This window comes from Microtus pennsylvanicus, chromosome 8 (assembly GCF_037038515.1).
Source record: "Microtus pennsylvanicus isolate mMicPen1 chromosome 8, mMicPen1.hap1, whole genome shotgun sequence".
Lineage (NCBI taxonomy): Eukaryota > Metazoa > Chordata > Mammalia > Rodentia > Cricetidae > Microtus > Microtus pennsylvanicus.
Genome location: NC_134586.1, coordinates 61,548,720 through 61,563,519, shown reverse-complemented (window position 1 = coordinate 61,563,519; position 14,800 = coordinate 61,548,720). Strand labels below are relative to the sequence as shown.

Below are 14,800 nucleotides of genomic sequence, written 5' to 3'. Positions count from 1 at the left end.
TTAACTAAAAGGCCATGTCTGTCTGTGCTAGTACTCAGTTATTGCTCAGAACAAAAGAAGTTGAGAAAAATCTAACTTAATTTTTGAATCCATTTGAGCACTAGTTTGACATTCCCTATCAATTTTAATCATATATTTCCTTCAAAGAAGCACTGAGGATAAGTTATTGTTAACCTTTACTTTCCTCCATTCTTAAAGAGTAGACATTATTGTTTCAAGCTGTTTTAGATTAGCAGCAAAATCTATTTCCCACCCCACCACACGGAGTGTGTATTTGTCTCTTTTGTTATCTGGGTAGCTCTGCGTTGCTGTCTTTTTTTGAAGGAACTTACATTTCTTTTGGTCTCTACAGACTTTTTCAGACAGATAAATCTTTTCTGTTTGTGCTACTATAACAATATTCCTGAGATTTGTAACTTATAAGCAAAAGAGATTTATTTCTCACAGGTCCAGGGTCTGAGAAGGCCAGGATTGAGACAGTGCAGGGTTGGTTGTTTGGTGGGACTGCCGCTTTGGAGGTTTCACCTTGCTTCTGCCTGCTTTGGAGGGAGGAATCCTGTTCTCGAGTTGAAGAAAGCAGGACAGTTTCTCAGGTTGTTTTGCAAGGGCACCTAACCTCATTCAGTAGGGTAAACACTACTCAGCAGTCACCCTTTATTTCATTAGATCCTGGGCATTGAATTCAAGGCCTTGCAGGTACTTAGCAGGCAGCCTTCAATGAGCTACTCTCCATCATTTCTTTGTTGGACAGTCACACCTCTGCATACCATAGGATGGGGGAGGAACCTTCAGCATCCATTTTGGAGGGAGAAGAAAGCATGCAGCTAGGGAAGTGATGGAGTGGACAGGAGCTATCCATATGGTTCTCAGAGGGGTTTACAGCTGGAGGCCTAATTAGATCCTTGTGGTCACCAGGTGGCTTTAACTGATGTGTTTCGGAGTCTAGATGTCAAGCTTATCCTATATGTGTTGGTGACTCCTCCTAAGTTAATGCCTGGGTATCTGAGTTGTCAGTATAAGCCTCTGACTGTGACCCAGCCACAGATTTGCTTCAGGGTTCACTTCCACTACCCAAGTCTTTAGATACACTTCTGAGGCACAATTGACCATGTCTTCTTCGGGTTCTGTTTGTAGTTGGGACTGCTGTCTACCAGTACCTAAGAGGGTTTGTCCTCCTTGCCAGAGCTTCTGCAGGGTCTGCTGGGTAGTACTGTCTGTGTAGTACTGTGCCTGCCCCACATTCTAGGGCACTGTTTCCCATTCCATACTTCCTAACTCTCCATTTCTTTGTGGGCTGAATCCTGAGTATAACTGCTTCAAACCATTGATGAGTAAACCAGAGTTAACCCTCAGGGATGGCTCTAGAACCACACATGAGAATAAGATCAGCAGTCACATCACCCAAGACATATGTGGCCATGGCTCCTTCAGGTTTCTCTGGTTTTGGCAGGAAAATCTTCCAAAGCCAAGTAGGTTTATAGCCACATCCACAGGAGTGTGGGGCCATTTCTAGGTCTAGAGCTGGAAACAATGCTGTTAAGTTTGTCCCTGATACACCGTTCTATCCTGTCACTGGACCCTGCTCCTTTGTGGTCTCTGCCAGGCCTTCACCACATTCTCTGTGAATCCCAGTGCTCTCACAGAAGCACTTCTGTCCATAGATGGCTGTGTACTTATTTTGTGGGCACAAGTAGAAAAACACCTATCCCACCTTTATTGTGTTGACTATTTTCTTTATGAGGTGTCTTCTCTGTTTGACTGTATCCAATACGACTACCATTGAGTTAATGCTTTATTACATGTTTAAATACAAGTTATGATTTAAACACAAGATATGTTTTTGGACATTGTATTTAGATCTTTGCATTGTATTGTTTTCTATTCACCCATTCACAGTTTGGTAAAAACACATACATGTATACTTTTCAGGTATACAATATTGTACTGGTAACTGTGAACACATTGATCTAAATCCACCCACCCCTGAAGTGAGAGATCTAATGAGCCTAGTCTCTAGGAGCCTTTTCCTTCCCTCTTTCCCCCTCCTTTTGTTTCTTCTTGACATGATTTTCCCATGGAACTCCCTTTCTGTTCTGGCCAGCCTCTTTCTGACCAGCGCATCCTGGAGTGGGTTCCCCAGGGAGTCCATCAGTTCCTCTGCAATTAGCCTCCTGGAGCTACCTTGAAGTGATGCAAGAGGGCTTGGCTTCCCCAGAGCCATCCTCTAGTCTAATGCTCCCCTTATCTGCTGCTCCAGGGAGACAGATACCAGGAAACCATTATGTTAATACATCAACAACAGCTTCTATTTTTTCAACCCCCCCCCACAAAAATCGGTGACCTGATATGATCTTAAGATGCAAACAAGCACCAACATACTTTATTCTGTGTGGTGCTGAGAATCTTGTTAACACTGGCCTAAATCTTAAGCCAGTCATGTAAGAGTGTTTTTGCATATTATCTGAACTAGATACTTCCTGGAGCAGTGCTATACTTATGCTGCCTAGAGGCCTTTTTGTAGTTTGTCTTTTAGCTTCCCTCCTCTCCAAACATGCTCTATTTTCTTCCCACAGTTACTCTTTCACCCATTTGTCGGTTGCTATTAATTTTCCTTTTTGGAAATACATTGTTCCCATTACTCATCTTTCTTTAAAAACTGTTCTTGTTTTATGAACAATGTGTAAAGAATCAGGTTATGTTGAGTTTTCCAGACTTGCTTTAGATCAATTTCTGAATTTCCTGTCTAGCATATTTTCGCTTCACCCACATGGCATGGGCACAAGCATGCTTGTGCACATACACGCACACGCATAGGAGAAGAAAGCATGTAGCTAGGAAGTGACTGGGTGGGCTGCATGGATCACAGTGGGGCACACAGCTGGGGCCTTGGATCCTAGTGGTCACTGGGTGGGCTTATTCAAAAACACTCTTTTCAGAGACAATGAGAAGAAGAAGGCAGAGCTAAAGGACACATGGGACATGAAAGCAGAAAGGAGACTGGGGTTTTACACGGAGAAATGGGAGACAGGGAGGAGTGTCACTAAAGCACACTTGGTTTGGGAATGCTATGATGATATCTAATATCTCATATGCTGATTTAAAATAAGTTTATAAAGGAAGTACATAGCAGATATTTCCTCACCTATAAAATAATACACCATTTTTAATACTGGTAAGCCTGAAAGAACTCTAATATCCTAAAATGTACCAGGATCATTTAAGATGAGCACAGTTCCACATTTTGTACCAATGGTGTTGGCAATGGAGGGGGAAGAGTGGATATTTTTTTAAATGTTCTGTTTATAAATAGAGATTACAGACTGCTGCTCCTTTGACTTCTTTTCAAATTAATTAATTAATTAATTTTAAACAATCTTTTCTCTTTTTACAGACCAATCCCATGTCCCACTCCCTCTCTCCTCCCGCTTCCCCCTCCTACGCCCCACTCCACTCCCATCCAATTTTCAGAGAGGGTAAGCCTGGGAGTCAACAAAGTCTATCATGTGGCTTTGAGGTAGGACCAAGGCCCTCCCCACTATGTCTAGGCATCCCTCCAAAGAGAATGGGCTCCAAAAAGTCTATTCAAGCACTAGTGATAAATCCTGGACCCACTGCCAGTGGCCCCTCAGATTGCCCCAGCCATACAACTGTCACCCACATTCAGGGGCCTAGTTTGGTCCTATGCAGGTTCCCCTGCTGTCAGTCCAGAGTCAGTGAGCTCCCACTAGCTCAGGTCAGCTGTTTCAGTGAGTCTTTACCATCATGGTCTCTACATAATTATATTATTGCTCCTCCCTCTCTTTGACTGGACTCTGGGAGCTCTGCCCAGTGCTTCACTTTGGATCTTTGCATCTGCTCCCATCAGTTGCTGGATGAAGGTTCTATGATGACAGTTAAGGTAGTCATCAATTTGATTACAGGGGAAGGCCAGTTCAGGCACCATCTCCACTATTGCATGGGGTCTTAGCTGGCGTCATCCTTGTGGATTCCTGAGAATTTCCCTAGTGCCAGGTTTCTTGCTAACTCCATAATGGCTCCCTCAATCAAGGCATCTCTTTCCTTGCTCTCTCTCTCTGTCCTTCCCCCATCTCGACCATCCTATTCTTTCATGTTTTCCTCCCCCTACCCCTTCTCACTTCCCTCACTTCATCCTCTCCTTCCGCCCTCCTCCCATATTCCCAATTTTCTGATAAGATCTTGTCTGTTTCCCTTTTCCAGGGGCATCTATGTATGTTTCTCTTGGGGTTCTCCTTGTTACCTAACTTCTCTGAGGTTGTGGACTACAGGCTGGTTATCTCTTCCTTAACATCTAGTATCCACTTATGAGTGACTACATAACGTGTTTGCCTTTCCAGGTCTGGGTTATCTCACTCAGAATGATTTTTTTCTACTTCCATCCATTTGCCTGAAAATTTCAAGATGGCATTGTTTTGATTTTTGTTTGTTTGCTTTTTTTTGTAGTCTCTATTGTGTAAATGTACCACATTTTCTTTATCCATTCTTTGGTTGAGGGGCATCTAGCTTGTTTCTAGGTTCTGGCTATTATGAAGAATGCTGCCATGAACACATTTGATCAAATGTCCTTCTGTTGTAATTGAACATCCTTTGGGTATATGCCCAAGAGTGCTATTGCTGGGTCTTGAGGTAGGTTGATTGACCATTTTCTGAGAAAGTGCCATATTAATTTCAAAAATGGCTGTACAAGTTTGCACTCCCACCAGCAGTAGAGTGTTGGGGGAGGGGCCACTTTGTTTCTTCCTGGCTTCAAGAACCCACATAATCACACAGAAAGTGTATTAATTACTGCTTGGCCCATTAGCTCTCACTTCTTATTGGCTAACTCTAACATCTTAATTTAACCCATTTCTAGTAATCAGTGTATTAGCATGAGGCTGTGGCTTACTGGCTAAAGTTTCAGCATCTGTCTCAAGCAGCGGCACCTCCATGGCGTCTCTCTGACTCTGCCTACTTTCTTCCAGCATTCAACTAGCTTTCTCTGCCTACCTAAGTTCTGCCTTGCTCTAGGTCCAAAGTAGGTTATTTATTCATTAATAGTAATCATAGCACACAGAAGGGACTCCCACATCACCTCCCTTTTCTGTTTAAATAAAAGGGTTTTAATTTTAACATAGTAAAATTACATATAACAAAACAATTATCAAGAAGGAAATACAGTTACAACGTTTATATCTGCTTTATCTTTTATCATAACTAAGGAAAACTGTAACTATAAATTCTTCAACTCCATCAAATACTCCAGAAGCATATAACATTATCCAAGTAAACAGGAAGTACATTGTAAGTAACTTCCAAAATTCTAGAAATGGCAGAGACATCTTGCTACCTGGGTAGTCACCCAATTTTTTTCTGTACCATTGGGGCATTCATCTTCAGCCTAATGGCCCATAGTATCCAGCAGACTTTTCCAATAAGCAGGAAATTTCAAAGACAGTTCCACCTATATTGGCAGTTTGTCAGTCACTTTCTTCTGTATCCTGAAGAATGTCTAGCAGACTCTTTCATGAAGCAGAAACCCTGAAGGATCATCTCACCTTTAGGCAAGTTTAGCAGTCATTTCTCTGTGGGTCCTGCATGTCCAGTTTAGCAGTCCAGGCAAGTGCAGTTTCTTGCCCAAATGGCTGGCAAACTCCATAAGGAGCCTTTTTGATGCCCATATTCCTCTTGAAGTAATTGGTGCTGCCAGGAGAAGATGTGTCTCATTGTCATGAAAAGTCCTCTAAGTTATTAAAATATTTTAAATGCCATATTCTGGAGGTCTCTGAAGATTTGAAGAATACCGATCTAACTGAAATATATCTCTATACATCTAGAAAATCTATCTAACATGACTACAAGCTTGACTATTATAGATAAGTATCTATTAATCTATATTTCTTAATTACATTTTTAAAATAAACTACATAATCATAATACCCTAATCAAGAGCAGAAATATACATATAACAAAATTGACCTTAAATTTGTATCAATAAACCAAGATCCATACCATTGCAAATCTCTATAGCATATCGCCTTTTAAATGTAAACATATATTTATAGACAATATTTGGGAATATGGGCGTAGTTTTGTCCATATTGCTTCCTGCTGTTTGGGGACGCTGTTAATCAGATCTTTCATGATTTATCCGGTGTGCTAGGTTCATCTCAGTCAGCAGTTGGATGATATTTGAGGGTGTGCACTGCAACATTTCAGGGGATCGTGCTCTATCCAACTACACCAGTCTGAAAGCAACCCACAGGTTCTCATCCTCTGTGGAAACAAGAGAAGAACCTCTTTTTCAAAGCAATATATCCTTAGACCCAGATTTGGAAGTCATGATACATTTATAATATACATGCTGGTTTAGCTTAGCAGCCCATACAATTAAATGTCTCTCTGTACTTAGCTCATTCACAGAAAAAATTCAAAGAAAACACAATAGTATACATAATCCAGACTCTCTGTGTATATTTCATCTTTACATGGCTTATTTTTCTTTACTCCTTTTAATCTTTGCTGTCTCTTTAAAGACTTTGCTTTAAAAAAAAAAACAAAAACCTTTAACTTCCTTTTATGACTCTTTATACTCTTTTTCTTCTTTCTCCCAAGCCTACGTAATTTATCCAACACTAAGACTCATTTAAAGTTCTTTTATGTCTGAATACGTCCTATTGTGAATCTGCAATTTTTTATTGTCCAGGAGCACTTCTTAAAATGCTAAGCACTTATTAAAAAGTTAAGCTGCTACATTACTAGGGTGTATATGGTACTACCTGCTTGCCCCGCCCAGTCCAGCATGGCAGAGCTGCTTGCGCCTCTGAGCTGCCCCACTTCCAGGCACATAGCCAGTCCACATTGCCACCAAGCAAGCTGCAGCACTCTGCTCACAAACCCCATTCGAGTGCTCGATTTCCTGAAAGAGCCAGAGTTCGTGCTAATAGCATGGCCCACTGCCAGGAAGCTCCTATTTTGAAACTGCATGGCTGCTATTGATGAATCAGTAAGACCTCTCTTTAAGGAGCCGTGACATGCTGCCAGCAAACAGCAAGAAGTTGTGTTAGACATTGTATTTTTGTGTCTAGAATTCATTTTCAACCTCTCTCAAGTTTTTAAGTGGATTTTAGTTAGCCATGTTGGCACCAGTCTGTTGGAGGAGGGGCCACTTGTTTGTCCCACCTGCCCAGAACCAAAATAACCACACAGAAACTATAGTAATTAAAACACTGCTTATGGGCAGCCGGGAAACAAGTTTCCCCTCCTCCAACAGTAGAGGAGTGTTCCCCTTACTCCACATCTTCTCTAGCATAAGCTGTTTTCAGCTTTTGATCTTAGCTATTCTGACAGATATAAGATGGTATTTCAGAGTCATTTTGATTTGTATTTCCCTGATGGATAAGAATGTTGAACAGTTCCTTACGTGTCTTTTGGCCATTTGAGATTCTTTAGTTGAGAATTCTCTAATTCTCTGTTTAGATCTGTACCTCACTTTTTAATTGGATCATTTGGTATTTTGATGTCTAGTTTTTTGAGTTCTTTATATATTTTGGAGATCAGTCCTCTGTCTGATGTGAGGTTGGTAAAGATCTATTCACTGCCTCTTATTGACTGTGTCCTTTGCCTTACAGAAGCTTCTCAGTTTCAGGATTTACATTTTTATTGTTTACTGATGTGGGGTTGGTAAAGATCTATTCACTGCCTCTTATTGACTGTGTCCTTTGCCTTACAGAAGCTTCTCAGTTTCAGGATTTCCATTTTTATTGTTTATTGCACTCAGTGTCTGTGCTACTGGTGTTATATTTAGGAAGTAGTCCCTGTGCCCATGTGTTCAATGATACTACGTACTTTCTCTCCTCTGAGGGTCAGTATGACTGGATTTATATTGAAGTCTTTGATCCATTTGGACTTGAGTTTTGTACACGAGGATAGATAAGGTTCTATTTGCATTCTTCTACATGTTTATTTGACTTCTTAAATCCCTTTTAACTCTAATTCTATTGTTTCAAATTTAGTTTTTTGTAGGTATTTTGTGTGTGACTGTGCATATATACCCATGCACTTATTCCTGTGAAAGTCAGCAGTCAAACTTGAGTTTCATTCTTTAAGTACTGTCCCCTTGTTTATTTAGACCAGGTCTTCCTTTGACCTTTGCTATTGGAAATTTTGGGGTATCCTTTTGTAGTCACCAAATAATAGTGTGGAAATTAGATTACCTCTCATTAATAAAAGAATTTAAGATGGAAAAACTCCAGGCAAATAAGCTGTGCATCTTGGCACCTGCTCAGAAGAGGAGAACGAAGAGATGGCCAACAAAAAAGGCCTTGCCATTTGAGTGAAACCTGCCTGCAAGTAAGCCACATGGTAACAGGTACCCATAAAGTGAGGAGGAGAACTTTAGAAATAAGGATAAGCCCAAAGCTTTAGAAAGAACATGCTTATAAAATAGAAGAAAAGGAAAAATCCTTTTCTGAATACTTGACTGTGGTCCTGTAGGCTACTGGGGGTTGGAATCTGGCAAGGAAAGAATATTATCTCATTAAAGCTAGGTATAATTATACTGACCATTTCTTTAGTACAGTTTAAGGTGAACCTGCCTTCCTGAGGGATGGTCCTTAACCCTGCTCAGTTAAATTGTGAGGTGTCCATCATAGCCAGAGATTTCATCCTCTTGGCAAGAAAGAAATAGTTTTCCCTTGAGGGACCTTTACTGCTTGCCTGTCACCTGGAACTTAGCAATAGATCCACCAAGCCTCAAGGAATTTCCCCAGCTCCTGGATAACAAGAATGCACCATCATACCTAGCACCCCCCTTTTTTTCTCATCTGGCTTCTGGGATCAAACACAAATCCTCATGTTTCCAAGGCAAGCACTTTACCTACCAACTGCATCCTTAGCATTCACCATACTTCATACTAAAGTATTGTTTTCTTCAGCCAGTTGGGAATGCACCAGATAAAATTTGAAGCCTCTGTTTTCTTCCATGAAATAATGGACTTTATAATCGTCAACATCTTTCTGAAAATAAATCTAGAAATCCTTTTGAAATTAGCATTTTTTTTCTCTTATCCTTTAATAACTTTATTAGACTGTGAACATTATTCAAGTTTTAAATTTATAGGATATTTTGAAAATTAACAATTCTTAAAATGATGACCAAATCTCAAAGGGTTTGTGTATTTAGAATGTCAGAGGTTAATATCAGTGGTTTCCTTTCTCCTAGGACTCTTCTCTACCTATGTGCTGATTTTGCTGTAACTTTGTGAGCCTCCTTTTAACATGTCCTACACATCTTTTAATTAATTAGACATTTTTTTGAATTTCTGAATTGAATCTCTGAGTCCAGACTTGGTACCATATTACACTCAGTGAGTACCTCCTGACAGGACAGGGCACAGGATGGAGAGAGTGTACTCCATGGAATGAGTTGATGCTGCTTGCAACTAGTATAACTTACCTAGAAAACAGATGCCAACTCACCAGAGTTTGGCTCCATCCCCAAGCAACAGGAACTAATGAAAGGGAGGATTGGTTCTGTGTGAAATGAAGCAGGATTTTTGATTTCCTGGGTGGTACTGAGACTGCCCTCTAGAACTCCAGGCTGTGGACACTTTCTTGTTGTCATAGGTCACCGAAAGCCTGCAAGCCTACTGTCCAGAAACAAGTTCAAGAAGGACTAGTCCATGGTTATATCTGATGCTTCCAATTGGCTGGGATTCATGATGTCAGAAGTCCATGGCTCTAGGGACCTTACCATGTATACGTGAAATTGGCTTGTTCACACATCAGCTTTCCTTCCCACCTGTCAGGCAGTGTTTGAGAGTTTGTACATGTAAGCCTGTCCTGCTGTGTCGCTTATTGCTAGAAGAAATACTGCTGATCAGTGCTGTTTTATATCACCATGCCTGCACACTTGTATTTCCTTTTCTTGGGTTATGACAGTTTATAATACAAAGAAGAGATCACTGTCTTCTCTGTAGCAGCCTTGAGTAAAATCATGAGGTAGGTGCTTATTAGCATAAGTCCCATGTATATTATATTTACATAGTTGAAATTGGCCTCTGCATGGATTATTATTTTTCTTTGAAATAGTCACATTTCATACTAACTTTTTCATATATATATAGTTTTTACTCTAGGAGGTCATATTTCCGAGACTATATTAATTTATGGTTATAGAAATTTTATTTCATACATTTTTTAAAATTTTTTCTAATAAATGAAAATTTCTGTGTTGTGGCTAACAGCCTAGTCATATTAACTACCTCAAAACAGAACAATTATTTGCCTATAGTTGTTGCTTTAAATAAATATCTGCTCATTGAATCATCCCTGGTTCAGCTCTGTTTCTTTTTGTGTGTTGTCATAAGCATAGGACAATATTTCTTGACACTGGTTCGCCAAACCTCTGAGAATTCAGTTAAAGCTATGAACCTTCATTTGTGAAGAAATGCATATTCACAAAAGCAAAATATATAATTATAAGGATAATCAGTTATGATATGCTTGCCACTCTCCCGACTGCTTTATATGTGTGACTTGGCTTAATCTTTATCACTACATTATAAGAAATAATCTTGTATTCTGAGTTTTATTTAATGATTTTTAAGACATAAACAGGTGAAGTAATTTGTTGAACTTAGGAGTTAGTAAGTGGAGAAATGGAGCTCCGGTTCTGATTTTTATGACCCCAAATACTGTCTCCCTAAAGACATTGTGCCTTTGGTTTTAGGGAACTCATTAGTTTATAAGCCTGCAAACTGACACCTGGGTTAAGGACCTTACCTGAAACAACCCAGACACTTTTGTTACCTGTAACAACCCAGACACTTTTGTTACCTGTAACAACCCAGACACTTTTGTTACCTGTAACAACCCAGACACTTTTGTTACCTGTAACAACCCAGACACTTTTGTTACCTGAAACAACCCAGACACTTTTGTTACCTGTAACAACCCAGACACTTTTGTTACCTGTAACAACCCAGACACTTTTGTTACCTGAAACAACCCAGACACTTTTGTTACCTGTAACAACCCAGACACTTTTGTTACCTGTAACAACCCAGACACTTTTGTTACCTGAAACAACCCAGACACTTTTGTTACCTGAAACAACCCAGACACTTTTGTTACCTGTAACAACCCAGACACTTTTGTTACCTGTAACAACCCAGACACTTTTGTTACCTGTAACAACCCAGACACTTTTGTTACCTGAAACAACCCAGACACTTTTGTTACCTGTAACAACCCAGACACTTTTGTTACCTGAAACAACCCAGACACTTTTGTTACCTGTAACAACCCAGACACTTTTGTTACCTGTAACAACCCAGACACTTTTGTTACCTGTAACAACCCAGACACTTTTGTTACCTGTAACAACCCAGACACTTTTGTTACCTGTAACAACCCAGACACTTTTGTTACCTGTAACAACCCAGACACTTTTGTTACCCATTATGTGTCTAGTGAGTCTTGATTTTTATATAACCTGCTTAATTGAAACATAATATTTTTGAACATCTACTATTTTGAATAATTGTTAGTCTTTGTGATAAGGTCCTTATCTCTAGGGAATTTACTATCTTCATGGGATTGTAAGTATTATAGGAGTTTAATTCAGTAATAGAGGACTTGTCTAGCACAAGGCCTTAGATATGATGCCCAGAACTGAAAAAAGAATTACATATGTGAAACAAAGAAAAAACTATAAATATGATTTTACACTAATTAGATGTTTCCACAACTGATTGATGGAGATTAATCTCTTCACTTTGTTGTACCTGGCATAATTACTATTATCTGGTTCTCTTTTATAAAAAGGCTACCATGTCTTTTGGAAACCTGAGGATTTGATGTAACTGGAGGTTTCTCTTCTGTCTGCTAGTTTCCAAATAAATACTCAGAGCCTGATATTAATTATAAAAGTTTGGCTGATGGCTGAGGCTTATTATTAATTAGCTCTTAAAACTTATAATAACCCATTTCCATTATTCTATATTTTACACAAGGCTCATGTCTTGTTACCTCACATCTTCTCCAGCAGCTGCTGGCATCTCCCTGACTCTGCCTTCTTTTTCCTTTATCTTTGCTTGGATTTCCCATGTGGCTCTAGTCTCCCTGACTATTGGCCAAATCAGCTTCCTTATTAATCAGTGGTAATAAAATATATTCACAGCATACAGAGGGGCATCCACATCAGTCATAAAAATCCGGTTGGTAAAGTGACTGAGAGTTCAGCATATAGCACATTCAGACTCCTCAGTTGGTTTATCTGTCCTCCAGAGAACATGTTCAGTGAGGAGTGACATGAATACAAACCTAGCTCCCAAGCCTTTCAGTGGTGTGCATGGGGAATTCTGTTGAGTTGGACATAGACAGGACAGCAGGAACATCTCAGTAGTTAGGCATTTTTACTCAACCAGAGCTCCTCTTGATAAAGAGGACTTGAAATAATGCTTTAAATGAGGCAACTCGAGCCACTCAAGGCAGTCTGTCAACCTTGGAGGAAGTGTGTGTAAACTGAACACTTAACAAGGCTATTGGGGCGAGAGGTCATAGCTAGAATTTAAAGAACTGCTTTCAATGCAAGCATAAGGTGAGGAAAATGTACATTTGAGATACACAGTTCCTGCACACTAGTTTATCAGATATGATTCTTTCTATTGCTCATTGCATATCATTATTGATATACAGGGTACACTGTGTCAAGCTTTCCTTTAATGTGCTTGTCACCAAATGTTTGTACAGTTTTAAAACTTTACTCTTTTGAAACTTGGGTCCTCCTTTGGATAATGTTGATTTCTAAGTGGCATGTGAGTTTTCTTCTTAAAGCAAACTAACTTTACTAAGACACTATATTCAGAGTCGATGTCTTTTTTATGTATCCTTTTTGTTTGAAATGTTTATAATAAGAGTATTTTGTATGTAGGTATATAGTACATTTGTACTATATTTAAATTAGTTTGACATATTGATTTGTAATCCTCTCATATAATGTCCCCTTGTCGCTACAGACTAAGTTATTGGCATTACTGTTTAAAACTGGGGCAAGGATTTTTTTTTGTGAATCTGTTACAGTTTCAAAATGGGTGGAAAGAGGAGACACAGGCAAATGAGCAGCCGTCATTGTTCATACGTCATCTTTTGAATATATCCTGTGTAGAGAGTCACCTAGTTTTCCAGCTATAAAAAAGAAAAATAAACCAGTTCTATGAGTTCTCAAATTCCAACTTGGGTGGGGAATATGTGTTTGAAAGCACTTCATGTATTTTTAAGTACTCGAGTTGATGTTAATGTAATTAGTAGATGGATATGAAATGTTCATCATGCTTTGACTTCACAGGAAGAATTGAAGATACAGTAAATATGCATATCTTGACTGTATATGTGCTTGTCATTGTGGAGGGAACTTCAGACCTTTTGGTTTCCTAATAAGCAGAGCTCAGGGACAATAAAACTTGACATTCTTACCAGTACTAGCATTTGTCCCTGTAGCCCTAGGTAATTTTTTTCTTGTTAATGACATGGAAGCCAGAATTATAAGGGATCGTGGTCTCAAGGTGCTACTGTAACTACAGATAGCATCCATGTGACCTCTTCAGCCTAAGAGGAGACAGGTGGAGGGAGAGAAGATGGAATTTTTATTAGCATGAAAATGAAATCAAGGGCAAAGACTGCAATAGAAGGACAAGCATATGCAAATGTCCCTTAGCATTTGCAGTAAGCTTCATCCAGGTGGGCATCTTCATATCTGCCAATACTTCTTTGCTTTTCTAAGCCAAACTCAGATCAGGGCAGCAGCAGCAGCAGCAGCAGCTACTGCTTCTGCTAGTGGTGTGTGTGCGTATGTGTTGTGTAGGAGGTTGGCACTCATGAGATAATACAAATAATCAGTGAGGGAATAATTAATGATGTGGCAGGGAATATTTTTGATAAATGCTTAGGGAATGAGGTGACAAGCGTGAAATTAGAAAATTCCTTCAGCGATCTGAAATATAAATAGCTTTCGGAACTGAAAAGAGTTTCTCAGCTGAAGATTTTATTGTGTTGAGAGGAAAAACTTTTTTCTTTTCCCCCCTCCCTTCCTCCTTTGCAAGTTGTTTGTCCATTCACAAAACAAATACTCTGAAGCCCAGTGCGGCTCATGGGAATAAATTTCAGGTCGAATTAGTACAGTTTCCTTGCTGTCAGGATGCTGGAATTAATGGTGTTTTGATGACACGAATTTTGAAGGGCCAACAAAGAAGCTGAAGGGAGAGAGACATGACTCCTTAGAAGCTCAGTCCTCCTCTCCCCCAGCCTCTCTTGTCTTCCCTGTCATCCGTCTGCCAATCTCCCTGTCCATGGTTAGTTAAAGGCGCTTTTTATCCTCTTTTCTTTCCCACAGAGTTTGCCAGATCCGGCCCGGTGCCTGGGTTCCAGGAGGACACGCTGCAGTTGGCCTTCATCGACTTGAGACAAGTAAGTCTTTGTGTTTTTGTTTTTTGTTTTTCTTTTAAGATGTGTGACTGAAGACCATCAGGTCTTAAGGAAGAGGGGAGGGGAGGGGTTTTGGCATTGGTGATTCACACTGGAGACCTAAGGGCTTTTCCCTGTGTTTGAGGCCACCTCTTTTATTTAGCTATCTGAGATCCTTAGCTATGGTGGAGTAAAGGTTTTGTGGGTAGAAGGGAAGGCAGGGGGTGGGAAGAGGGATCCACAGAGTAGAGGGACTCAAGTGACCCTCAAGTGATGCGGTCCATTGTGTAGCCATTGACTTCTGCAGACACAGCGAAAAGATGACTCGTCAAACCCATGC

At 39.9% G+C, this 14,800-nt stretch overlaps 1 protein-coding gene across 3 annotated transcripts in view; it reads left to right on the top strand.

Annotated features, from left to right (window-relative positions):
• Nucleotides 1–14,800, top strand: part of LOC142856324 (exocyst complex component 6B) — a 523,494-nt gene that overhangs the window by 346,046 nt on the left and 162,648 nt on the right. For all 3 annotated transcript variants that reach the window (XM_075983673.1, XM_075983672.1, XM_075983674.1), the window contains exon 20: nucleotides 14,390–14,463. In XM_075983673.1, coding sequence (XP_075839788.1) covers nucleotides 14,390–14,463 — 74 coding nt within the window. The remainder of the gene's footprint in view (nucleotides 1–14,389; nucleotides 14,464–14,800) is intronic.